Source organism: Leopardus geoffroyi, chromosome D3 (genome assembly GCF_018350155.1).
Source record: "Leopardus geoffroyi isolate Oge1 chromosome D3, O.geoffroyi_Oge1_pat1.0, whole genome shotgun sequence".
Taxonomy (NCBI): domain Eukaryota; kingdom Metazoa; phylum Chordata; class Mammalia; order Carnivora; family Felidae; genus Leopardus; species Leopardus geoffroyi.
The window spans coordinates 9,455,233-9,482,838 of record NC_059339.1 but is presented as its reverse complement, the minus strand read 5'-3'; the positions used below and the strand labels follow the sequence as shown (position 1 = coordinate 9,482,838).

General features: G+C 44.0%; 1 protein-coding gene and 1 long non-coding RNA gene across 46 annotated transcripts in view; one reads left to right on the top strand and one right to left on the bottom strand.

The window, feature by feature from the left end:
* Window positions 1–13,648: 13,648 nt before the first annotated feature.
* LOC123587319 lies at window positions 13,649–19,887 on the bottom strand. The gene is made up of 2 exons (XR_006707243.1): window positions 19,752–19,887; window positions 13,649–13,844 (listed from the first exon to the last, which is right to left on the bottom strand). It is a non-coding gene; the product is annotated as an uncharacterized LOC123587319 (long non-coding RNA).
* Window positions 19,888–20,003: 116 nt separating this feature from the next.
* Window positions 20,004–27,606, top strand: part of ATXN2 (ataxin 2) — a 127,457-nt gene continuing 119,854 nt past the window's right edge. For 11 of the 45 annotated variants that reach the window (XR_006707240.1, XR_006707237.1, XR_006707235.1 and 8 more), the window contains exon 1: window positions 20,294–20,868. Coding sequence is in view for 26 of the 45 variants with exons in the window: in XM_045456970.1 (XP_045312926.1) it covers window positions 20,663–20,868 (206 nt within the window). In the remaining 19 variants the exon portion in view is untranslated. Of the gene's footprint in view, window positions 20,106–20,293; window positions 20,869–27,606 lie in introns of those variants that run through there. The other 34 variants (XR_006707242.1, XR_006707233.1, XR_006707241.1 and 31 more) reach the window with 8 other exon arrangements.

Sequence of the window (27,606 nt, the reverse complement as noted above, 5' to 3'; positions counted from 1 at the left end):
CTGGCTTCTGCCTGAGTCAGTTGTCTGAGGAAGAGAAAGCAAAAGCGTCAGCCCAAGATGAAAGCCAAAAGCTTTTCAATAACCTAATTCTGGAAGTGACATACCATTGCTTCCACCATATTGTGTGTTTGAAGCTAGTCACTAAGTCCATCGCAGTCACAAGGGGACTAGAGTTAAGCTTCATTTCTTCCTCTTCTCTTTCTCCTCCTCCTCCTCCTTCTTCTTTTTCAATTTTAAGTAAACTCTATGCCACACATGGGGCTTGAACTCATGACCTCGAGATCAAGGGTGGCATGCTCTCCCTACTGAGCCAGCCAGGCACCCCGGGCTTCACTTCTCAAACGGAGGCCTATCAGAGGATTTGTGGGGCATAGTTTTTACACTACCATCCCACCAAACGTCCCCCTAATATCTCATTCATGAGATTGGGGTCACATGGTGATACCTGAACCAGTCACTGGTAAGGGGAGTGGATTATTTTAAGGTTAGTCACTTCTGGGGCCGGGCTCAGCTTCCTTGAGGGTCAGGGCTGCTTGGGGGAAGGGAGATGCCTCAACAGAATCGGTATTCTGGGAGAAAGGAAAGAATGGGCGCCCGTGTGGCACCAGCAGTAGGGGGTTACTCAGCGGTGAGTAACTGGGAAGGCAGGGAAGAGGTTTCAAAGGAAGAGGAGCTACGTTTAATACTTAATTAAGTCCCAGATCCTTTAGTGGTATATATTTACCAGAAGAAGAGAAAGAATAAGATGAATGGAGTTTCCTTTCTGACTTGGAACCCTGTTTTGTCCCCTCTGCCCTAGAAATTTTGTAATTTGTGTTCTCTACAGAGACACAATAATCCTTTTTATCACTGAGTCTTTGCAAAAATGCTATTTCATAATGAAAGTCAAGGTTGCGCTAATCAAAGGATCTAACATGAAGCCTAAACAGTTTTATTTTTAATTGAAGTGAAATTCACATACAATTAAAATTAACCATTTTAAAGTGAGCCATTCAGTGGCATTTAGTACATTTACGATGCTGTGCAACTATCACCTCTGTCTAGTCCCAACATGTTTACATACTCCCCGCCCCCCCAAAAGCAACACTGGACCCATTAGGAGTCACTCTCCATCCCCCCGTCCCCCCAGTCCCTGGCAACCACCAATCTACTTTCTGTCTCTATGGATTTACCTACTCTGGACATTTTATATAAATGGAATCATACAATATGTGACCTTTTGTGTCTGGCTTCTTTCACTTAGCATCATGGTTTTGAAGTTCATTCATGATGGTGTATATCAGAAACTCATTCCTTTTTTTTTTTTTTTTTTTAATAATTTTTTAATGTTTATTTATTTTTGAGACAGAGCAAGGTGGTGGGGGGGGGTGGCAAAGACAGAGGCAGGCACAGAATCCGAAGCAGGCTCCAGGCTCTGAGCTGCCAGCACAGAGCCGGATGTGGGGCTTAAACTCACAGACTGTGAGATCATGACCTGAGTCGAAGTAAGATGCTTAACTGACTGAGCCACCCAGGTGCCCTCCCCCCAAACTTTTTTTTTTTTTTTTTTTTTTTTTTTGAGAGAGAGAGAGAGAGCAGGGAAAGGGCAGAGAGGAAAGAGGAAGAGAGAGAATCCCAAGCAGGCTCCACACTGTCAGGACAGTGCCCAATGCAGGGCTCAAACTCATGAACTGTGAGATCATGACCTGAGCCAAAACCAAGAGTCAGACACTTAGCTGACTGAGCCACCCAGGCACCCCAGAACCTCATTCTTTTTTACGACTGAATATTCCATTGTACGGTTATATATATATATATATTTTTTTCTTGTTTGTTTGTTTGTTTATCCATTCACCCAGTTATAGACATATGGGATGCTCCCACTTTTTGGCTACCACAAATAGTGCTGTTATGAACATGCATGTACACATGCTATTTTGAGTGTCTGTTTTCAATCTTGGAGGGGTATACACCTAGGAATGAAATTGCTGAGTCATATGGTACTTCCATGTTTAACTCCTGATGAATGACAAACTGTTTTCTAAAACAGCTATATCACTTTACATTCTCACCAGCAATGTGTGAGGGTTTCAATTTCTTCATATCCTTGCCAACACTTGTTATTTTCCATTGTTTTCAGTGTGGCCACCCTAGTGGGTTTGAAATGGCAAAGGAGATTTTAGAGGTGCCCATTAATTACCTAATTATTTCAGATCAACAGGGTGAAAATCTTACATTTGATTTTTCTTAAAAAAAAGAAAGAGGGGTGCCTGGGTGGCTCAGCTGGTTGAGTGTCCGACTTCGGCTTAGGTCATGATCTCATGGTTCGTGGGTTCGAGCCCCGCATCGGGATCTGTGCTGACAGCTCAGAGCCTGGAACCTGCTTTGGATTCTGTGTCTCCCTCTCTCTCTCTCTGCTCCCCCCGCCCCCCACTCACGCTCTCTCTCTCTCTCAAAAATAAATAAACATTAAAAAATTTTTCAAAAAAAGGGGCGCCTGGGTGGCGCAGTCGGTTAAGCGTCCGACTTCAGCCAGGTCACGATCTCGCGGTCCGTGAGTTCGAGCCCCGCGTCGGGCTCTGGGCTGATGGCTCAGAGCCTGGAGCCTGTTTCCGATTCTGTGTCTCCTTCTCTCTCTGCCCCTCCCCCGTTCATGCTCTGTCTCTCTCTGTCCCAAAAATAAATAAACGTTGAAAAAAAAAATTTAAAAAAAATTTTTTTTTCAAAAAAAGAAAGAAAGAAAGAGAGAGAGAAAGAAAGAAATGGGGGTGTCTGGGTGGCTCAATCAGTTAAGCATCTGACTCTTGATCTCCGTTCAGGTCTTGATCTCAGGGTTGTCAGTTCAAGCCCTGCGTTGGACTATATACTAGCTGTGAAGCCTACTTAAAAAAAGTAAATAAAATAAAATCAGTTAAAAAAACAAAAGAACGTAAAAGCAAACTAAGCTTCTACTAGCCTTCATCTATTCTAATTAAGAATTGACTTTTGAACAATTTGAGGGTGGAACTACCCTTGTAAATGCTCTTAGGAGATTAAATTCACTAAAATGTGCTTCAAAACCAGCCAAAGAAGAACAGTGGAAACTCACATTGACAACGTTGAGCCAGGCTCCTAAATAACTACCAGAAAAGTGGAAAGCATTGTGGTCTCCTTGTCACAACTGAGCAAAGTAGAAAAAAAGAAAACAGCCAGAAGCCAGTCTATGATATGTATTTGTATCCATTTAACCATGATCAGAAGAGTTTAATGGAAATGAGCTGTAAGAAATCAGATAGATCCAATATGTGTATTTATCTGCCTATCTATAAAATGTGGATACCTTTTTTAAATTTATTTTTTTAATTTACATCCCAGTTGGTTAGCATATGGTGCAACAATGATTTCAGGAGTAGATTCCTTAATGCCCCTTACCCATTTAGCCCATCCCCCCACCCACAGTCCTTCCAGCAACCCTCAGTTTGTTCTCTGTATTTAAGAGTCTCTTATGTTTTGTCCCCCTCCCTGTTTTTATGTTATTTTTGCTTCCCTTACCTTATGTTCATCTGTTTTATATCTTAAAGTCCTCATATGAGTGAAGTCATATGAGGGATATCTTTTTTTTTTAATGTTTATTTATTTTTGAGAGAGAGAGAGAGAGAGAGAGACAGAGCACGAGCGGGGAAGGGACAAAGAGAGGGAGATACAGAATCCCAGCAGGCTCCAGGCTCTGAGCTGTCAGCACAGAGCCTGACACAGGACTCGAACTCACGAACCATGAGATCATGACCTGAGCGGAAGTCAGATGCTTAACCGATGGAGCCACCCAGGTGCCCCCAAAATATGGATACCTTTGATATCTATCTACAGATATATCTGGATTCATTTATGTTGAATTTGCTGTGTTGTCTGTGTTTATATAGGCAAATAGATATAGATGATATAGATGTAGATATATAGATATAGATATAGATATAGATGATATAGATATAGATAGATGTACAAATACAATTGACCTTTGAACAACATGGGTTTGAACTAAGTGGGTCCACTTATATGTGGATTTTTTTCCCAATAAATATAGCATAGTCAATGTATTTTCTCTTCCTTATAATAACACTTTTCTCTAGCTTAATTTATTGTAAGAATACAGTATATAATACATATGGCCTACAAAATATGTGTTAACTAACTCTTTATGTTACTGTTAAGGCTTCCAGTGAACAGTAGCCTATCAATAAAGTTTTTGAGGAGTCAAAAGTCATATGTGGATTTTCAGCTGGGGTTGGCACCCCAACCGCTGCATTGTTCAAGGGTCAACTGTATATCTCTTTTATCTTGTTATCCATTTCCGTGGTTGTCCAGGAGTGCATTTATTTAATTTATTTTTTATTTTTTAAATTTTTTAACATTTATTCATTTTTGAAAGGCAGAGACAGAGCGTGGACGGGGGAGGGGCAGAGAGAGAGGGAGACACAGAAACAGAAGCAGGCTCCAGGCTCTGAGCGGTCAGCACAGAGCCCGACGCGGGGCTCGAACTCATGGACCACGAGATCACGACCTGAGCCGAAGTCAGATGCTTAACCGACTGAGCCACCCAGGGGCCCCTAATTTATTTTTTTTAAGTAATCTCTATGCCCAGCATCTATTACCTCTCTATGGTGCTCAGTCTCATGACCCCAAGATCAAGAGTCACATGCCCTACTGACTGATCCAGACAGGTGCCCCCCAGGAATGCATTTATAAAACACAACACATATAGGACACCTGGGTGGTTCAGTTAAGCATCTTGATTTCAGCTCAGGTCATGATCCCAGGGTTGTGGAATCAAGCCTTGCATCGGGCTGAGTGTGGAGCCTGCTTAAGGTTCTCTCTCTTTCTGGGGCGCCTGGGTGGCTCAGTCGGTTAAGTGTCCGACTTCAACTCAGGTCACAATCTCGCGGTCCGTGAGTTCGAGCCCCGCGTCGGGCTCTGGGCTGATGGCTCAGAGCCTGGAGCCTGCTTTGGATTCTGTGTCTCCCTCTCTCTCTGTCCCTCCCCCGTTCATGCTCCGTCTCTCTCTGTCTCAAAAATAAATAAACATTAAAAAAAAAAAAGATTCTCTCTCTTTCTTCCTCTGCCCCTCTCCCTTGCTACCTCTTTCTAAAATAAAATAAATAAAAATAAATAAATAAAAAACAAAACACATATGGGGCACCTGTTTGGCTCATTCGGAAGAGCATGTGACTCTTGATCTTAGGTACTGTGAGTTCAAGCCTTGTGTTGGGTATGGAGATTAAATGAATAAATAAAAACTTTAAAAAAAGTCACCAAATATATATCTAGTGGTGATAAGTGGCAGGAAGAAAAATAAAGCAGATTATGGGGGTACAGGAGGAGGTAAGGTGCTGTTGTACACAACAGGGTGCTCAGGGAAGCCTTCTCTACTAAGAAGGATCCAAAATGAGCCCAAAGATCCAAATAAGGTGAAGGACTGAGCCATGTGTACACCTGTGGAAAGGGCATTCCAGGAAGAGGGAACAGCAAGTGCAAAGGCCCTGAGGTGAAGGTGGGGCTGTACTCGGCATGCTGGAAGACTATCAAGGAGGCAGAGTGTGTGGCCTGGGATGAGCAAGCAGAAGAGCGGAAGGAGTGGAAGACTGAAGAGGTGGTGAAGGGCCAGATGCTTCGGACCTAGTAAGTCAAGGTAAGCGTGTAAGCGTTTATTCCGACGGGAAAGCCACATGAGTGTTTTTAGTAGGGGAGCTGCGCGTTATGACTTGTGCTTTTAAAGGATGACTCTGGACGTCGTTTGGAAAATAGACTCAGTGGGGTAAGAGTGGAAGCAAGGAGACACATGGGGCCTGAGCAAGCACGAGAGAGAATGCAGCTGGGGGGAGGGTGTGAGTCCCCAGGTGGGAGAAAGGGGCACACCTGAGCGTGGAGTATTAGAGGCGGGCAGTGAGGAAAAGCCGGCGGAGGACGAGGACGCCTCTGCGCTGGTTGCTGTTGCTGTCTTATCTGAGCACGGGAAGGCTGGAGGTAGACGTTTCTGGGGTGCAGGCACCAGGGAGAGGGGGCCGAGCTAACCTGAGAAGTCCTGGGACCCGCTGCGGGAGAGGTCGGGACAGCAGCCTGCGGGTCACCAGGGCCCGGGCTGGGGGAGGGGGTGTCTGCCCAGAATTGGGGTGCGCTGGGCTGGATGAGCCCGTGTGGGAGTTTAGAGGGCTGAAAGAAGGCGCGTGGCCATGCCGAGGAGGTTAGGAAGGTGACAGGGTACCAGTGGGGGCAGGGGAGCAGGAGAGAGTCCAGGGCAGGGAGCCAGGTGGCAGGAGTGTCTCCAGAAGGAGGCAGTGGCCACCCAGGATGAAGTCTGCTGATAAAGCCAGAAAGCAGACGGAGGACAACTGGCTGTGGGATTCTGCAGTGGGGCAGCCATGGCAGACATTGAGGAAAGTGTTTCTTTGAAGAGGCGGGGCTCAGGAGGGAAGGGGAGTGGAGGAAGGGGAGGTGGGGGCAGGGCGGGAAGAAGGAGGTAGCCCCAAGCAGGTGAGCATCAAGAGAGGATTACTTTTGGGGTGCCTGTGCAGCTCAGTCGGTTAAGCATCCGATTCTTGATTTCGGCTCCGGTCATGACCTCGTGGTTTGTGAGTTCGAGCCCTGTGTCCGGTTCTGCACTGACAATGTGGAACCTGCTTGGGATTCTTTCTGCCCCTCCCCTGCTCATGCTCTCTCTCTCTCAAATAAATAAAACTTTAGAAAAAAAAAATGTTTTAAAGAGAGGATTACTTTTGCAAAGATGAGAGGTAATAGTTTACTTGGAAAAATAAATACATAAATTTTAAACATTAAAACTTAAATTAAAAAAAGAAAGATATATTTAGGGGCCCTTGGCTGACTCAGTCGGTAGATCACGCAACTCTTGATATCTGGGTCATGCGTTCAAGTCCCATGTTGGGTGTAGAGTTTACTTAATAAAATAACAATAAATAAAAATAAATTTAAAATTAAAAAAAGGATGAGAGGTATCACAGCATGTTGGTTTGCTGAAGAGAATGAGCCAGAAGAGAGCAGAGCACTGGGATGTTCCTCAGGAGGAAAGAGACTATAAGATCTACATAGAATATGGACCATCTATTAGAACAGTGATATTTTCTGGATGCCTAAGTGGCATCAGTGGCTCAGTGGGTTGAGCATCTGACTCTTGATTTTGGCTTGGGTCATGATCTCACAGTTTGTGAGTTCGAGCACCATGTCAGATTCCCTGCTGACAGCGCTGAGCCTGCCTGGGATTTTCTGTCTCCCTCTCTCTCTGTCCCTCCTCTGCTCACTCTCTCTCTCTGTCTCTCAAAATAAATAAACACTAAAAAAATAAAAAATAAAAAAAAGAACAGTGGGCATTTCTACAAGCGCAAATAATGTTTCTGTGGATGTGTCCGCTGCTCCTGAACTTTGAATTGAACCCCTTAGGTTTTATCAAATAATCTAAGAATATCTCTCATGTTCTCTTAGCTTCAAAGCCATCTGCCGGTAGTTTATTATTTATTGCTACTTTTTTTTTATTATGGTAAAATATACATAAAATGTACCATTTAACCATTAATTTTTTTTTTTAACATTTATTTATTTTTGAGAGACAGAGCACTAGTTGGGGCGGGGGGGTGTTGCAGAGAGAGGGAGACACAGAATCTGAAGCAGGCTCCAGGCTCTGAGCTGTCAGCACAGCTCCCAAACCTCAAGATCATGACCTGAGCTGAAGTTGGACACCCAACCGACCGAGCCACCCAGGAGTCCCCCCATTTTAACTGTTCTTAAACGTACAGTTCATTGGCATTAATTGCATGCACTGTGTTCTGCAACCATCACAACTATCTATTTCTAACACTTTTTCATCACCCCCGATAAATATCAACTCTTGTCCTTTGTTGTATGAATTCCTAGCACAGGATGGTTTGGTTCGTTGATGCTCCCTTATCATCTGCAATGGAAAAGGTGGGTTATGGTTACTGTATGTTTCTGGTCACTCCGCTCCAATATTAGCACAAAGTAGATAAAGGGGGTAGAGGCGGGAGGGGGGAATGCCCCGTGGAAGTGCCCTAGGATGTCGGTGTTCCAAAGAATAAGTGACAATATGTGAACGTGCTTGTGCAAACTCAGGTCAGCCTGTCTACACGCGGTGCACAGAGGCTATTCCCTGAGCTGCAGCAGGGAACACTGGGCTTTGGCGAGGCTTTGAGAAGTTGTGGACCTACTGCCTCAGTTCCTGGCTACCTAGGGCTTTCCCACAGTCCAAGTTGGCACCAGCCCAGCCTGGTGGTTGTCATCCTAGGCGAGCCTCTTACCTTCTGTCTGTCCGCAGAAGGTGGCACAAAACACTCGCTCAGGACTCCACATGCCAGGACACCCACAGCCTCTTTAGGCCTGAGGTGAAAAAGGTCAGAAGGGCAGGGCCCTCAAGGAGACACATAGGCACAGGCTCCCGATGTACCCGTCGCTACTCCCTTTCCCACAGCCTCTTGCCTTTCTTTCCCTCTGGGCCAATACGGAGGGATAAGCTCAACAGACTCTTATTTTTCATTTGGAAGGGGGTGGAGAGGAATGAGAATGGGCCCATTACTTCCCTACCAGAGGCCAGGCTACAAAAAAAACGACTTCCAAAGCTTGGCATGAAATAGCCCACGTTTAAATGTAGTCCGTCCGTCCACTGGAAAATTATTCAGCCTTAAAAAGGAAGGGAATTCTGCAGTAGGCTACAACATGGACGAACCTTGAAGACATTATGGTAAATGAAAGAAGCCAGACACAAAAAGACAAATGTTGTGTGATTCCGCTTGGGTGGTTACTAGGGGCTGTGGGGAGGGAGGAAATGGGGAATTAGTGCTGTTGTTGTTATTGTTTTTTTTTTTAATGTTTATTTATTTTTGAGACAGAGAGAGACAGAGCATGAACAGGGGAGGGGCAGAGAGAGAGGGAGACACAGAATCCGAAACAGGCTCCAGGCTCTGAGCTGTCAGCACAGAGCCCGACGTGGGGCTCGAACTCACGGACCACGAGATCGTGACCTGAGCCGAAGTCGGACGCTTAACCCACTGAGCCACCCAGGTGCCCCTGTTGTTGTTTTTTTAATGTTTATTTTTGAGACAGAGCGAGAGAGAGGGAGACACAGAATTTGAAGGAGGCTCCAGGCTCTGAGCCGTCAGCACAGAGCCCGACACGGGGCTCCAACTCACGAACCGTGAGATCGTGACCTGAGCCGAAGTCGGACGCTTAACAGACTGAGCCACCCAGGCACCCTGGGAATTAGCGTTTCATGAGGACAGAGTTTCAGTTTGGAAGATGAAAACGTTCTGGAGATGGATGATGGTGGTTGCATAACAATGTGAATGTACTTGATGCCAAAAACTGCATACTCAAAAATCGTTATGATGGTAAATTTTAGGTTATGTATATTTTGTCACAAGAAAAAGAAATAGCCCAAGTGGCAGAAAGTAGATTAGTGGTTGCCAGGGGCTGGGGAAGGGGGAATGGGGAGTGATTGCTAATGGTTATGGGATTTCCTTTTGGGATGATGAAATGTTCTAAAATTATACTGTGGTGATGGTTGACAGCTCTGTAAATATATTAAAAACCACTGAATTGTACACATTTGAAATGAGTGAATTACAGAGAATGTGAATTATATCTCAACAAAGCTGTTAAAAGAAAAGTCCAAGTTGGCCATCTTAGGAAAAGTGCTAAATTAACAGATTCTTTTCATTCATTTGCCTTCATTCTCTCTCCTTTTCCCGGCCTTCATTTATTTGGACATTTTCAAGAACTTACTATATGCCTTCCCCCTTTTCACATCTAACTTGTTGAGTATTCTGCTCTAATGCCCTTTAAGGCCTGGGGGAAAGGAAAGGCTATTAAGGTCAGGCTGGAATAAATGGTGTGTTTGTAAAATGGTACAATAATATTGCCCAATAAAAATGAGATCAAAGGGTTTCACCAGGCCTATGAAGAGGAAAAGTTGAAAATCATCATCTCACAGACCATATCAAAAATCCGGATGAAAGCAGAAAGCTTCAGGCCCATGCCTAGCCATCTTATCTCTACGAGCAGGGGTTGGGCCATTCAGCATGTGGCCTATTCTCCTTTCTGGCAACATAACCTCTGAAAGTTCCCTTGCAGGTGTCTGACTGGCTAAGTCGCTGGAGTATGTGACTCTGGATCTCAGGTTCGTGGGTCCGAGCCCCACGTTGGGTATAGAGATTACTTAAAAATCATTAAAAAAAAAAAAATGTTCCCTTGCAACTTGAGAACATCTAGTGCAGCCTTCATTGTCAATGAAGGATAATGAGGATGACCTTCCTAAGGTCATGTGATTGCATTTCTGGAGAACCAGTCAGTGTGTTAGCTAGGGTCCAGAGAAACAGAACCAACAAGAGATACGTCTATCCGTATGTAGAGAGATTTATTATAAGGAATTGGCTCATGTAATTATAAAGGCTAAAAAGTCCCACAATCTGCCATCTGCAAGTTGGAAACCCAGGAAAGCTGGTGGTGTAATTCAATTTCAAGTCTGAATGCTTGAGAACAAGGAGCACTGATGATGTTAAGTGCCAGTCTGAGGGCAGAAGACCAAGGACCCAGCTCAACTGGTCAGCCAGAGGATTCTCCCTTCTTCTGCATGTTTGTTCTCAGTCCTCAGTGAACTGGATGATGCCCACACACAGTGGAGAGGACAATCTGCTTTACTCAATCTACCAACTCAAGTGGTAATCTTTTCTGGAAACCCCCTCCCAGACACATCCCAGAAATAATGTTTAACCAGATATATCTGGGCATCCCATTGCCCAGTCAAGCTGACACATAAGATTAACCATCATAACCAGCTTTGCAGAAAATACACATGGTGCTGTTTTCATCAGGATGCTTCTAGCAGTCTTGAGTGAGATGACCAAGAATCTAGAGGTTTGGAAGTCATCAGATTGTTAAGGTAGGTTTCTCAGCTTTCTTCTGAATACTGGAAGTCATCGTGTTAAAATAAAAAATAATAATGAGGTTTAAATAGATTTTTCAAATTATCCCATCCCTGATTGTGATAGATTACAAAAAAGGGCCACAAAAAATCTTTCCTTCCCTCCCTTTGGCCTGTCCTTTGCAAAATAATTTTGCAGCTTGCTATTTCACCAGCCCTCAAATCTGGACTTGGCTTTGACTAATGTGACATTAGAAAATGTGACACAGGGGCACCTGGGTGACTCAGTTGGTTAAGCGACTGACTCTTGATTTTGGCTCAGGCCATGATCTCACAGTTCATGAGAGTGAGCCCTACATCGGGCTCTACATTGACAGAGTGGAGCCTGCTTGTGATTCTCTCTCCCTCCCTCTCTCTCTGCCCCTCCCCCACTCGCACTTGTGCTCATGTATGCATGCTCTCTCTCTCTTGAAAAAAATAAACTTTTTAAAAAATGTGACACAAGAAGAGATATGAAGAGTGCCTGTGCATTAGGGCTTGCCTTTCCTTGCTGCTCTTGGGACCTGTGTGACCACCACCATGTGAATGAGTCTAGGCCAGTCTATGGGATGATTAGAGATACTGGCCAAGTTGTCTTGATCCACTCCAGTTGACCTAGAGCCAACTGCCAGCAATGTCAGTCAGGCCATCCTGGACCATCCAACTCCAAGTGAGTCAGCCCAGAAAAGAATTGTTCAGCCAACCCACAGAACTTTAAGGGAAAAAAAAGGTTTGTTGTTTTAAGCCACTATGTTGGAGGTAGTTTGTTACACAGCAAATGCTAACCAATACACAAACATTTAGTATGCTCTTAAAAAGGCTTATAACAATAACAACAACAACAACAACAACAAAATAATGTGTTAAGATTATCAGAAATTGCAGTAACAGGATTCCTGAGTCATTTTCAGGATATCAGAAGCCTACCCACTGCTTACTTGCTACCTGAACGCTTGGTCTGTATTGACACACTGAGGACAGAAATGAGCCACATGTGCAATGGAAGAGAACGGGAGTCCTGATCATAGGAGAGTGAATCCAGCTCTCATAGGGCCTCAGCAATAACTTCCTCCAGGCTGCTGGAGTCTGGTGACTAAGAGTAGTTCCCCAGGAGGCCCCTTGTGGTTTCCTGGCTTCAGCGTCTCTGATGAACTAGACTGACACTTTCCCGAATGCCTATAAGGTCGCATCACAAGCTATTAACTGGAAGAGAAGTAACCTTTATCCAGTGAGTGAATGATAACTCTGCCCAAACCACGTGTGATGGAAACACATGGGTAAAGCAGCCCAATTGTCTGACTGCCCCTCTCACTGCCTGGAAATGCTTGGGTCATTAGGGGGTGGCCTTGGATGTTGGCCCCACCATTCTGGCCCATGGCTGGTAGTCATTAGCAGGTCTAAATAAGAAGCATATGCCATTGTAGGTCCAAAAAAGCAAACATGTATAAACTGGGAACTATTCTCTACCAAATCAAGTGAGCTCAGGTTTATTAAGTGCCTATTACAGACTGACTCTGTAGGTGCTGGAGGTGAATGGGTCTACCTGATCCCTAGTTCATCTATTTAGTCGAGCTAGCATTTCAGCAGAAAACAATATAAATGTGGCAGAAAGGGATGGGGGGTGGGGGTGAAAAGCTCCTGAAACTAGTCTTTTTTTTTCTCTTTCTATGGGAACCAGAATTTACTGCCTAGAGTTTGAGAAGGACAGTTTGTGGTTGAATAAAACAAAATTAAAGTGGTAGGGACAGTAATTGATCTTACTTTGGGAAGTGGGAAAGAGAAGGATGTGAAGGAGTCAGCAGTAAGTGACCTGAGGTGGCTCAGGCCACTTCTCTGCCCTGGTGTCACCATCTCTGTAATGGTGGGGGCACCAAAGGAAATCCTACAGATAAAAGTTCTTTGTAAACTATGAAGTGTTATGTAAACAGTAGTTACTCTTACTGATGCCCTAATATTCTATTGTTATTTTTTTAATAAAAGGTAATACGTGTACATGATAAGACAAATTTTCAAAAATGAAACTTCCAACAGTGCAAAAGATATAAAGTATATTTTCCTTCTCCCTAGTCCTCCAGTATCAGTTTTTTTCCTGCCCCATCTAATTTAGATGTATGCATATAAACACAGGTAAAAAAAATATATAATATAATATAATATAACATAATATAATATATGATATATACTTGTTTAACACAAGTAAGTGTATACCATACAAGACCATCTACACATTTTTTTATGAATTGTTTTTTTTTTTTTTTTGTTTTACAATTTTCTGCTTTTGGCTTAACAAGTTCCCCCCACCCCCCTGGCTTTACTGAAGAATAATTGGCAAATAAAAAGCAATATATTTAAAGTAGACAAGGTGATGGTTTGATCTATGTAGACACTGTGAAATGGTTCCCATAATCCAGTGAGTTAGTATCTGTCGCCTCCCATGGTTACCTGTTTTGTTTTTTCCTTTTTTTAAACAACAGGTTTTATTTATTTTTTTATTTTTTAATTTTTTTTCAACGTTTATTTTATTTCTGGGACAGAGAGAGACAGAGCATGAACGGGGGAGGGGCAGAGAGAGAGGGAGACACAGATTCGGAAACAGGCTCCAGGCTCTGAGCCATCAGCCCAGAGCCCGACGCGGGGCTCAAACTCACGGACCGCGAGATCGTGACCTGGCTGAAGTCGGACGCTTAACCGACTGCGCCGCCACCCAGGCGCCCCTAAACAACAGGTTTTAAAGATCCTCTTGGATCAGTGTGAAGCTCTGCCTCTTTCTCACTGAACAGCTGAGAATATTGCATCTTCCGCTGCATTTAGGATACTCTATGAGGCATCTGACTGCTCCCTGCTGATGGGGCTTCTGTTCTCTGATCCAAACAGCACTGCGGGGGTCATCCTCGCGCGTTCATCTCTCCACCTTTGTTGGGCCAGAGGAAAGGGGCAGTTTCAGTGTTAATGGGCTCTGCCAGCTGTAGATGGGGACTTTTAACATTCGTCCCTTCTCTCTCTAATCCAGCGGGCAGTCGGTAGTGCTGCCAGGTCACCAGAACCTTGCCTTTGATGAAACCACGAAGAAAAGTTTGTTTTTTCTCAGAGAGCCCTCTTAGGCTTTCACTATTTTATATAGGAGAGCGGTTTAGAGACCAGATGTTGCAGGCAGACTGCCACTGCCTGGGTTCCGATCCTAGCTCTAACATTTAATGAATGTGGCCATAGGCAAAACGACTTAAACTTTTTGGGCCTCAGTCTCTCCATCTGTCACATGGCAATAATAATCCTATCTACTTCGCAGGGCTATGCAGGGTTTCTCTAGCAACCTTGGCCCTACTGACATTTGGAGGGGGATAATTCTTTGTGGGGGAGGGGAGTTGTCCTATGCACTGTAGTGTGTTTAGCAGCATCCCTGGCCTCACTCATAGCACGCCAGTAACATTTACTCTTCAAAAGTTTTTTTAAATGTTGATTTATGGGAGAGAGAGAGAGAGAGAGAGAGACAGAGAGACAGAGAGACAGAGCACGGGTGAAGGAAGGGCAGAGAGAGAAGGAGACCCAGAATCCGAAGCAGGCTCCAGGCTCTGAGCTGTCAGCACAGAGCGTGACACGGGGCTCGAACTCACAAACCATGAGATCATGACCTGAGCTGAAGTCAGACACTTAACCGACTGAGCCACCCAGGCACCCCGCATTTACTCTTCAATTGTGACAACCAAGGATATCTCTAGACATTTCCAAATGTCCCCCAGGGCGGGGAGGAGGCAGTGCAAAATTCTCCCTTTCCATTAAGAATCAGTGGGTATTGTGAGGATTACATGAGTTCTTACGTAGAAAGCACTTAGGGGGCACCTGGATGGCTCAGTCGGTTAAGCATTCAACTTTGGCTCAGGTCATGATCTCTTGGTTCATGAGTTTGAGCCCCGCATCGGGCTCTGTGCTAACAGCTCAGACCCTGGAGCCTTCTTCAGATTCTGTGTCTCCCTCTCTCTCTGCCCCTTCCCCGCTCACACTCTCTCTCTCTCTCAAAAATAAGTAAACATTAAAAAAATATTAAAAAAAAAAGCACTTAGAACAGAGCTGGCCCATAGTGAATGCTATATAAGGACCTGCAATTATTATCATCCTCATTCTCTAGTCCAGGCCTACCTTATGGAAAATAAATTGTTTTGGTAATATGGGGGCTTAGACAAGACAGGGAGTATTGTTAAGCTGGTATCTGATTCCACTCTGGAATAAGAATCCAAGTCTTCATTCTAAGATGATAGGTCAGCAGTGCTAGCTAGTATTAATTATAGTCTGATCCCTCTGGGGGCTCTATTGTAGGGTTCCTAGTATCTTGTAGCAAACTTAACAAGCTCCCATGCTAATGCCCACTTCAGCTGTCAGTGTTGCTGCACACATCAATTTTAAATCCCCTCCTGCAATTCTCCAAATGGTGCATGCTTCAAATCTCTGGTTTCCATAAATCTGGCCGCTGGAACAACAGGCTGCCCACAAAATTCACCCAAAAAAGGGGGGGAATGAAAACAAAAAGAGAGAAATGAGGAAAAACAAAAGGCTGAGTTTCTTTAAATTTCTGGCTCTGCGCAGTGCAAGCAATTCCAATGAAGAGTAAAGAATTCTTTCTTCTGTGTCTATTTCAGCTGGCATCCAGCTTTTGCTTCGTGAATAATGTCACCGCATCATTATTCTGTCCCACAAGGTAAAACAAAATGAGCAACTTAACAACCAGAAGTGTGCTTGTGTGAAGGAAAGACTCATTTAAAAGCTTTTCAGATAATGTTGCTGTGTTCCCTACTATTTTGGCACCCCCACCTCTGTTTTTCAAATCTATGGGAAAGTTGTTACTTTGCACACAAGGTGTATAAATAATGCCCTCCTGGAAGCACTCCACACCATACACTTTTTCTTTTTCTTTCTTTCTTTCTTTCTTTCTTTCTTTCTTTCTTTCTTTTTTTTTTTTTTTATTGATTTTAGTCTTTTGGGATTCCTGGAGTGTCTACAAATAGATTAGCCTCTAAGAATTCTGAGTAACCATGGTTAGAAAAAAACACTGGTTTAATTAGCCATGGTCCTATTTTTGAAATTACATCTGCTCTCTCTCTTTTTTTAAAATGAGGATTGGTCTATGCAAAAACTTGAAGAGGATGGATTTTTGGGGGGTGCATGTTAGTTTTGATTTGAATTAATTTTCATGCTTTTGAAAGTGAAATCAAGAGTATTGAGTGAATAATGTATCATCATACATTAAACATGATCCAATGAAGAGAGCTGAAAAGAAATGATTGCAGAAAAACGAATTACTGGAAATACTGGATCATCTGATGTGTGCTGCTGTTCTGAGAGATAGCAAATCACTCTTTGCATTTCTGCTTTGCGTGGTTACATCAGTTTTTCATCCCCAAATCCTCAGACTTGATTAATCAGTGAAGTGATGAAAATTAAAGGGCCCTGTGGCTCACTGAAGGGTCATTGAAAATCAAAAAGCAAGTATAGAATTCACAGGACTAGATTCCCAAGTTTGAAAGACTCTCCCTATATGCCTCCTCACTTGATACTCTTTTCATTTCTGAAATAGTGGTTGGAATGGTAACAATTATTTTTGAAGTTTAAATTTTAGCAATATTTCTCAATCTCAGAACTCCTTTGGGACAATGTTCTTCATTGTCTTTGATGACAACTCTCCAGTGACACTTGTTGGTTTGGTTTAAATGGCTGCCTAAAAGTCATTTGGGAAGCATTCAAAAATTTACATTCTATTGGATATAATATATCTGATTTCAGCATTTGTTTTTAAAGAATTATTTTTAATTTTAAAGATTCTATTTTTAAGTAATCTCTACACCCAACATGGGGCTCAAACTCACAACCCTGAGATCAAGAGTCGTATGCTCCACTAACTCAGCCAGCCAGGCACCCCTTTAAAGAATTCTGAACGCACGTGGAAATCATAGGAAATGCACTTTTTTGGTCATCTGTATTGGTTGTCTTTTGCTGCATGACAAATTACGCCGGGACTTATTGACTGAAACAACAAAAGGGTTGGGAATCTGGTGTGGCTAAACTGAGCACCTCTAGCTCAGGGTCTCTAACAAAGCCTATTAAGATGCTTTGATCAGGGCTGTAGCCACATCAAGTCTGGACTGGGGGATGATCCACTTCCAAGCTCCCCACATGGCTGTTGGCAGCCATCAGGTCCTCACTGCTGTGCTCATACACAACCATTCCTTGCCATGTAGGCCTCTTCGTAGGGTAGTTCATGACATGGCAGCTAGCTTCCTTCAAACAAATGAGTGAGAGAAGACCATCCCAAACAAAAGCCACAGTCTTTTTAAAACCTAATCTCGGAATTGGAAGCCCATACTTTTTTCAAACTTTTTGTTTGAAGGAAGCCAGTAGGTCCAGTGGAAATTCAAGTTGTAGAGCTTTCATGGGGTCTGAACCCCAGGAGAACAGGATTGCGTGGAGTCATCTTACAGGCTGCCTACCACACCATTTGTCTTCAGGTGCATTATCCTGATATTTACATTTGTTAAAAAAAAAAAAAAAACTGTTTTTTTTGTTTGTTTGTTTTTGAGAGAAAGAGAAGGAACAGAGAGAGAGAGGGAGAGAGAAGAGGAGAAGCAGAGGCAAAGGAGGGGGGGAGGAGAGAGAATCTTAAGAGGACTCCACATTGACCATGAGATCGTGACCTGAACCGAAATCGAATCAGACGCTTTACCAACTGAGCCACCCAGTGGCCCCCTGACATTTACATTGAAAGCTTAAGCCCTGTGAAGTGATGTCACAGTTGCTGTTAAATAGCCACATCTTTAGATGTCCAGAATTTAGGTGAAAGCTTTGCAATAAAACACATCCTTGGTTTTGGGTGGTGATCTTCCTTCAGCAAATAAAAAAGGGGTGTGTGTACAAAACAGACTCGATGGTAAAGGTTCTCTTGGTTTCCATTTTAATATAAAAGCAGAAGTGGGATTTTAATGATAAACCCTCAAACATTCCAGGTGTGGATGTAAAATGGCAGAGTCACTTTGGAAAAGAGTTTGATAGTATCTTTAAAAAGTTAAATATAGGGGTGCCTGACTGGCTCAGTTGGTAGAGCATGCAACTCTTGATCTCAGGATTGTGAGTTCGAGCCCCATGTTGAGTGCAGAGATTACTTAAAAAAACAAAATCTTAAAAAAGACAAGAGTTAAATATAAATTTGCAATACCACCCAACATTCCATTTTTAGGCATCTGTTCAAGAGAGATGAAAACATGTATCCACATGAAGACATACTTTGCAAATGTTCATAGTGGTAGTATTCATAATAGCCCCCAACTTGAAACAACTAAAAGTCCACCAACTGGTGAGGAGATACGGGGAAATGTGATACATCCATACAATGGGATACTACTCAGTGATAATAAGTAATTAAACATTGATACATGCTATGACATAGATAAACCTCCAAAACATTATGCTAAGTGAAAGACCACCTATTGTTATATTCCATTTATATGGATATGTCTAGAATAGATAAATCTGATGAAAGTAGATTAGTGGTTGCTGGTGCTGAGAATGGGAACCAGGAGTAAGTGCAAATGGGTGTAAGGATCCTTTTGGGGTGATGGCAATGTTCTGAAATTAATGGTGATGGTTGCATAACTCTGTGGATTTACTGAGAATCATTGGTTTGTAAACAAAATGGGTAAATTTTATAATATGAAAATTATGCCTCAATAAATTGTTAAATATATTTTCAATGATAGTGGGTGAAAACTTGGAGCTTTCTTAAGCCTAAACCAAATCAAGTTCAGCTGTCAGCTTCAGGTTTTCTTATTCCACTCCCTTCAGTCTCCCACCTGTCTGCAGTTTGGTCCTAAGACTTAATTCTGGGATCTTGGTCCCAGACATGGTTAACTATCAAATCATTAAACCAGAGAAAGTTGATTGTATTTCTATTATGGTCCTTCTATTTTTTTCCCCCTCTCCTCTGTTTTTTTTTTTTTTTTTTTTTAATCTCAATTTCCTTTGGGTTAAATTTTAAAGGATTTTGCAACTGTTGGCTTAAAAGAATAGTTTTCTTTTTCTTGTCAACCTTCTTTTTACTTCAGATGGGAGATAAAGCTGATTTCCTACATTTCACATACTTGTAGAATATAATAATTTTTGCCTGGACTATCTAGGAGATTAATTTCCATTTGGTTACTGGAGACTTGTGGCTTAATCATTCTCCCAAGTTTTTCTATGTCTTTACCTTTATCTGACAATTCTGGTAAGTTGAGGGGGAATTTTGGTGTTTTCCCCCCTATCATTTCCTTAAGTAATTTTACTTAAAAGCCTAGATTCTTCACTCAAAAAAATTATCTGTTTGCTTCCAGTTTAATTGCAACATTTAAAAAATGGACTACTGTGCTGGCTAGCAATCTAAGTTAAAGTAAAACTTCTAAAGGGGTCAAGGTCTAAAGTTCGCACATTCTTGTGAGGTCTGCTCTGTTTCCACCACGGGAGACCCCATTATCCATAGCTCTACCAATCACGTACATTTCCTTTTGAGTCTCATGAATAAGGAAAAAAAGAAGTTCAAGTGAGGGAAAATGGGTTCAAATGAAGGTCAGATACCCAAAAGAGCTTCCTGGCTACTATGTTGCTGGGGTGGAAAAAGTAGGGTAAAGGTAACCAGATGTGGGTGGCCCAGGGAGGTTGCTCGACTCCAAACTTGCTAGTCTTGGCAGGGAAAAAAAAGACTGCCTTTAGACATCCAGTAACGCGGTGAGAACCCACTGTGTGCCAGGTGCTGGGGATACAAAGACAACTATGGGATGCTTGTGTTCTAGATGCTTCTTACGTAGCAAGACAGTCTCCGCCCTGAAAGGACTCGCAGTCCATGCTGGAGGTTGCATCAGGTGGGGGTAAACACCGACTCTCCCAGCAGTCTGAAAACACTGAAAGATTACTGGGGGGGCGGGGAAGAAACACTTCCCTCCCGTCCTCTAGACTAGGCCGGCCCCGAGGGCGAAGACAGACACGCCCTCCCGAAGGGCAGACCCGCCTCGAGGAGGGCGGATCTGGGCCGGGCCGGCCGCCGGGCCCTCACCCGACCCCCGCGAACGCGGCCCAGCGCGGCGCCCGCTCCTCACGTGTCCCTCCCGGCCCCGGGGTCGTCTCACGTTCTGCTTCCGTCCGACCCTTCCGACTTCCGGTAAAGAGTCCCCTTCCCGCACCACCGCGCCCACCCGGCGTCGCCACGCGGCGTCTGTGTGTGCCCGACCCCCGATGCGCTCGGCGGCCGCAGCTCCTCGGGGCCCCGCAGCGGCCATCGAGCCACGCCGCTTCGCCGCGGCCAGGTGGCCCGGGCGGCGCTCGCTCCCGCGGCCGGCGCGGCGGGGCGGGCGGGGCGGCGGCGGCGGCGCGGCTCCGGGCCCGTATCCCTCCGCCGCCCCTCCCCCGCCCGGCCCCGGCCCCCCTCCCTCCGGGCAGCGCTCGCCTCCCTCCGCCTCAGACTGTTTTGGTAGCAACGGCAACGGCGGCGGCGCGTCCCTGCCCGGCTCCCGGCGGCTCCTCGGTTTCAGCGGGCCTCCCCGCCCCTTCGTCGTTCTCCTTCTCCCTCTCGCCGGCCCGGGCGCCCCCCCGGCCGCGCCATCCCGCGCCTCCCCGCTCGGCGCCCGCGCGTCCCCGCCGCGCTCCGGCGTCTCTTCGGCGCGCCCGGCTCCCGGCTGTCCCCGCCCGGCGTGCGGGCCGGTGTATGGGCCTCTCACCATGTCGCTGAAGCCCCAGCAGCAGCAGCAGCAGCAGCAGCAGCCGCCCGCGGCTGCCAATGCCCGTAAGCCCGGCGGCAGCGGCGGCCTTCTCACGTCGCCCGCCACCGCGCCGTCGCCGTCCTCAATCTCGTCGTCTTCGGCAGTGGCTTCCTCCTCCTCGGTGGCGGCGGCGAGCGCAGGCGGCGGGCGGCCCGGCCTGGGCAGGTGGGTGTCGCGCCCCAGCCCCCTCCGCTCCGGGCCTGGACGAGCCTGGGCCTCACGTCCCCTCCCCCGCGGCCCACACCGTCGTCCCCGCCCCGTGACCGGCCTGGCTTGGTGGGGTGGGCTGGGGGCCTGCAGTGGGGGTGGGGCTCCCACTCCCTTCTGGAGCCGGGGGGTTTGGGTGGGGGCCGCTGCGGGATCCCTCCGGGAATGTCAGGTCGTGTCCAGTCTCCAGCAACATCCCCATCCCCTCCCCCAAACGGTCAAGATGGAAGGACTGGGCAGCCTCCCCCTCTCCATTTAAGTGTTTGGGAGGGATTCACAGGTCTCAGCATTTGTCAGTCTCTGTTCCTCCGTTAACCCCAACATGGAGGGGATGCTTGGGCAGCGCCCCCACCCCGCAGTTTAAATATTAACGTGGAATGGTCTTTAGGTTTTGGTTCAGTCTCTCGAAACTTGCCAACTCCCCCATTGGGGAATAACGAGGGAGGGGGGAAAGTTAGGGCAGCGTCCCCCCTGTCCGTTAAAGGGGTAGCCACGGGGCTCATCTGGAATCAGTAGGGTCTGTGAAGCGCCCCTAAGCACCCCCACTCTCTGTCCTGGGAAAGGTCGAAGAACCGGATTGAGGCGGGTAGTAGCCCCCCGCGCCCCTCCGCATTTAAATCTAACACGGCGCGGGGGGCTCCCGGACGCCTCTGGAATCGTCGGGCTCCGTGCAGTCTCCCGCAGCGTTCCGCCCTCCCCCACCTGAGGAAGGGGTGGGGGAGTGCCCGGCCCCCTCCCGGCCTCCCTCCTTCCCCCGCAAGGCCTCTCCGCCGCGGGTGGTGGCCGATCCGCATTGCTGTTTCGAGGCCGCCGAGGAGAAGGCGCCTTTGAATAGTGGTGGGCGAGGGCCGGACCCAGGCGTGCGTCAGAAGTCCAGGCCAGATTGGGGACATAAGGGGATGGTGGTGGGTGGCAGGGAGCGGGCACGGTGCATTTTCCCCAGCCCTCACCCCAATTTTTGAAATTTCGAGCGGAGAGGGATTGCAGCTGGGGACGTGGTGGGGTTCCTAAAGGCAGAAATGCAGGTGTTTACTTGCGTCGTCTCCCCCTTTCCCCCACCATGCACCTAGGTTTGTGGTAGGGACTAGGATCTCTGTGTTGTCTCAGTTAACCGGGTCTGACTCCGGAGGGTGTGTTTGTGCGGGAAGGCCTGTTGGGGGTGTGTGTGTTGGGGGGGGGGGGTGGTTGTCAGTTCGTGTTTCACGAACTAAGAAAAAATGCTTAGTGTTCAAACGGGGCAGCAAATGTCAATAGACTCCATTCCATTGTGGCCAGTGTCCTTAACTTGGGGAGTGCCGCCAGAGCTCACCAAGGGCACGCGAGACCATTTCCCTTGTGCCCCAAGCCCATCCGTGTTGCCGGCACTACCGTGCCTTCGTTAGGCCTAGGCGGGGTTGGCAGATTCGACGACGAGGGTCCTCCCTAGACAGACATCCTGGGCTTTAAAAGGTGGGGTAAGGGGATTTTTTTTTTTTTTTTTTTTTATTTCATGCACTGAGTTTTCTTTTTGAAAACAGGTTTTCAGCAATCTATTTCCAAAGAATTCTCATTTATGATAGGAGAAGTTATCCGTCAAGATGAATCAGAGCTGATTTTTAAGGAATTGTGCTTCCTTCTAGGGAGGGGGAAGGGCCAACATTGGTTTTCTTACTTCTACCCTACCCACACCCCCAGAGTTACCCCTTCTCTGAACCACCCACAAACGTTAACCTAGTCCAACTGGTTCAGATGAAGTGCTTATTTTCCCAGCTCTTTCTCTTAGGATTCTGTAATTCCGTTTCCCTTTTTCACTGGCATCCATAGTGAAAAATGGAAAAATTTTGTACATAATGTTTATTGAAAAGGATATCTTTTTTTTTCTTCTTAGGTCTCAGAAATTTGGCAGATATATTCAGCTTGTTCAAATAATTGAAAAATAATACTTACGCTTTTAAGTTGCATCAGCTCTCCTTAGGCTTAAAAATTTAATAATAAAGAATTTGTTCCGGAGTGGCTTAAGTGATCAAAAAAATATGGAATGTTTTAGTACCAAAGATCTTTTTCTGTTTCTTGAGGCTTCACGAACATCCAAGGTTAATTTAAATAATTCCTTGGTTTAAGTTCTTTTATTTGAGACATAGATTCTGGCCCTTAACTCATTTTGATAGGTAAGAGATGTTTTTATTCTTATACAGGATTTTAAAGGTACTTGTAGAATTCCTTTTGATTTTGAACTATTGTTCCTGGGTTCTTTGTAAATTAATTACAATTTCTAGAGTCTCCTCACATTACGTTTGTGTGTATCAGCAGTTAAAATACGTATCTGGGGCCAAAGGTGAGGAAAGAAAATGCAGCTTTGGGTTTGACATGTTGAAAAGTAGTAAAATATTCTTGAATGTCTAGAAATTCACATGTCGTCTTTAACATTTCATCATATTTGACTTTTTTTTTTTAACTTGAATAGTGGATTTTCATGGCTTTCAAAAATTTATTCTGTCTTAAATTGTCATGTATGTTTTAGAAGGTGGTTTTATATTAGAACAACATACCCATAATATTAAAGTCTGCATTAATCTAATTCTTATTTTTGCCTTTTACATTTTCATGTTTATGTGGCTTTAGCGATTATGTATGTTATTTGTGTTGTTTTTTTCTCCTTAGCATTGTGTTACAAACTTTTTTTAGGTTTTTGGTTAACCATTCTCCTATTGTTGGAATTTGGGTTTCCACCTTTACTATGCTAGATAGTGGTGCAGTAAACATCTTTATACTAATAGCTTTTGGCTTCAGTCTAATTATTGCCTTAGAGAAAGTTCCCAGGAGTGGTTTTTACTAGGTCAAAGGGCTTCAAGATTTTTATGGCTCTTGCTAGCTGTGCCATATTACTCTTCAGAAGACTTGTAATAGTTTCCATTGCCAAGAAGGTGGCTCTTCTATAGAATGGTTTCTTTGTCAAACACTGTGGGGGATTTTCAAGGGAAAAGTTGCACTTACTGTCAAGTGAATACGTTATTAAGTGCTTTTGTTAGCTACCTGATTATTTATACTTGAGTTTGAATTTGGTTTCTCTGAGGACTTAATGAAATAATATATGGGAAGATGCTTTGAAAACAGTAACTGTTAACACTAATGAGGATACATGGTTTATCTATTGTGCTCATACTTCCAAAGACTCAGTTACTAAGTAGAGGAATGAAAGTTCTGAGAAACTTGTTCTGAAGCTTTTGTTGTTGTTAATCTCCCTTATTCATCTAAAAGTATTTTTTATTAGTTGTTAGCCAATGACCAAGCTATCTTTGTTAACTTTTATATAATTTCATGGCACTATTGGGAATTATCACTGGCTAACCCATATCTCTTCTACTCCCACATTTTCTTCCCTATTTAAAAAAATAATGGGTTTACAATTCTGTTACCCCATTCCCAATCCTAAATAATATAACATTACAGTTTCTTTGGATAGAGGATTAAATGTGAATAAAAACTTATTTTAGTAATTTTCAGCTTAGTACTTTCATTGCTTCTTTCTCTGAAGGCATTGCAACTTGGAAATTACGCTGCAGTGTAGTGTAATTTTTCATCATGTTCCACTTAAATATTTGCAAGATACTCATCTTTTAAAATATTTCTTAGAAGAGCCTAAAAACTTTGACATCATTGAACACATAAAATTATTGAAAATCTACGTACAGGCAGTTATAAGTGCTTGGGATATGCCAGTGAATAAAACAAAGATAGCTGCTTTTCTGGTGTTTACAATTTAACGTAATGAACCAGACAATAAACAAGAGACATTAAATTAGCACACTAGATCTGATATTAGGTAGGAGCTATGGGGGATTAGAGGAGAGCAGATTAAGGGTATAATATGGGAATGTGGGGAAAGGAAGTGGGATACAGTTTTAAATGAGTTGGCAAGGCTTCTTTGAGCAGGTAACATTTGAACAAAGCTTTGAAGGTGAGGTAGTTAGCCATTTGCTTTTGATCTAGATGAATTAGTCATATGGCCCCATTTGTAATTTATAAAGTTTAAACTGCATCATCCTTTATTAATTCATTCTTTTACGTGTGTATTGATAATAACGAAATTTGTAGTTGGACCAAAAAAAAATTAATTGGCATTTAGGTCATCAGAGGTGAGCTATAGAAGGCTATTTATTGAAAGGTGTACATTTTTGGTTTTCTACTGGGCTTATTTATTTTAACCTAATTGGCTTAATTTTCATTCTCAGTACCTAGAGAAAAAATACACTTTTTAAGTTGGGCAAACACCTACGTCAAATTGTCTATCTTTGTCAAAAAAGTAATCCTGTAGTTGCTTAAAGATACTGCGTTTGAAAAGTCAAAACCTTCATGGTGTATTTTCCATGTCTAATTAGACTGTTATAATTTTACACAGGGGATGTTAACTCATATCATAACTATTCAATAGCCATATGTTTTGACTTAAAGGAGGAACTGATTTTTTAAAAAAAATTGTTTTTGGTCCTATAGCTGTGTTAGAATTTACTTTTACCATGGCAAAGTGTGTTTTTATTTTGTAATTCTTATTTTTTCCTGGTTATTTCTTATTTCATTGAACTGTTTCACCGTTGAGAGATGTAAGGCTAATAGGGCACTGCAGTGCCTGGGTGGCTTAGTCGGTTAAGCATGTGAACTCTTGGTTTCAGCTCAGGTCATGATCCTCTGCATTGGGCTGAGGTGGGCTGAGCTGCCAGAGCAGAGCCTGCTTGGGATTCTCTGCCCCTTCCCCTGCTCCTTCTCAAAAGAATACTTAACTAGGACTTAAGAATGTAGAATAAAGGAGGTTAAGGCATTCATAGATGTCAGAGAGAAAACCGGTCCTTGGTTCTTACTACAAACGTTTCCAATTGACTAAAGGCTGTACAACACACCATTAGAACAGAGAAATGGCTGTGGGGGAAGCCAAGTCTGCAGGAGAGGGATAGCTGGGCTGGAGGCCACAGCTCAGGTCCAGGACGGCAGGTTAGTGCATTCACCAGAAAGCACTTGCTTTCCAGTCTCTGGGATGCTGAGGATTTCCTTAGACAAGAGCAAAGTGTTTTTGTTTTTGTTTTTTTAATTAAAAAATTTTTTTTAAATGTTTATTTATTTTTGAGAGAGACAGAGGGTGAGCAGGGGAGGGGCAGACAGAGGAAGACACAGAATCAGAAGCAAGTTTCAGGCTCCACGCTGTCAGCTCAAGAGCCTGATGCGGGGCTTGAACTCACAAACTGTGAGATCATGCCTGAGCCAAAGTCCGATGCTTTAACTGACTGAGCCACCCAGGTGCCCCGAGCAAAGTGTGTTTTTATACCTTGAAAAAGGTGTTAAGTTTTTAGAAGCTTTTTTTCCCTAGAATTAAAATTTTCTATTTTGGGTAGTGATAGTATTTTGGTATCCTATAAAGAGTTGAGCCTGAACAAAACCCTGATTTTGTAGCTATTTCAAATGAACGTGACAACTTTGGTGGACATGTAAATAGAGTTTATTAACAGGCCTGTCTGCTACTGTATCTTTTTAAGTGAAAGTACTTGTTTCTGTTTGTTTGGTTTTTAGTTTGTTGTGAAGCATATCTGGGTCATCTATGACTGTTACCCTACGAATATTTTAGGTCAATACAGTGGTCTTTTTCAGCAAGAGTGTTACTAAAATAAAAAAAGTAGAAAGCTCTTTCCTCTTGAGGTCTTTTTGCTTCCTTAGATGTTAGTCTTAAAAAATAGGGATGTTTTTGTCAGAAAATTTACTCATCAGTGAATGTGAAGCTGGTATCAAGCCTTTGAAAGGTTGTAGCATCTTTTTTTTTTTTTTTTTTTAATGTTTATTTATTTTTGAGACAGAGACAGACAGAGCATGAACAGGGGAGGGTCAGAGAGAGAAGGAGGCACAGAATCTGAAACAGGCCCCAGGCTCTGAGCTGTCAGCACAGAGCCCGATGCGGGGCTCGAACTCACAGAGTGTGAGATCATGACCTGAGCCGAAGTTGGCCACTTAACCGACTGAGCCACCCAGGTGCCCCTGGTTGTAGCATCTTCATCTAGAATTTTAACGTTCATAATTTTAATTTTGAACTCCTAACGTTTCCTTGCATTACTTATGCTTGGGAGAAGTTCGAGCTGTATCTTAATGTGTTTTCTGATATCCTTAAAGTATATTTTTCTACTCAAAAAGAATGTCTTATGCTTTTGAATGTTCTTCGTACAATAGTAGTATTTTCCATTGAGGTGCTTGCCAAACAAAGCAGATTTGCAGTTTTGTAGGCAGTGATGTCATGAACCACTTCCCTGTTATTTAAAACGCCAATTAATTCAAGAGATTTTTATATCTCTTATATATATTTAATATATGTATAAAATTTCATACTTTGTGATAGGAAGATTTGTAGAGAATGTGGTCGCTGATCTGCAGGGGATCTTAAGTTGCCTGAGTATAATGGAGATAAGAGATGTATTTGAACCAGTGTCCAGGACAGGTTTCTTCTTTTTCTTTTTTTACCTTTTAAAAAAAATTGGAGCATAGTTGACACATAATGTCACATTAGTTTGAGGTGTACAACTTAGTGATTTGATATGTTTATGCATTATGCTATGTTCACCACAAGTATAGCTACCATCTGTCCCATTGCATCACTATTAAAATATCATCGACTGTTTTCCTTATGCTCTTTTTATTCCTGTGACTGACTTCATTTCCCCCCCTTCCCCCCCAGAACTGTCA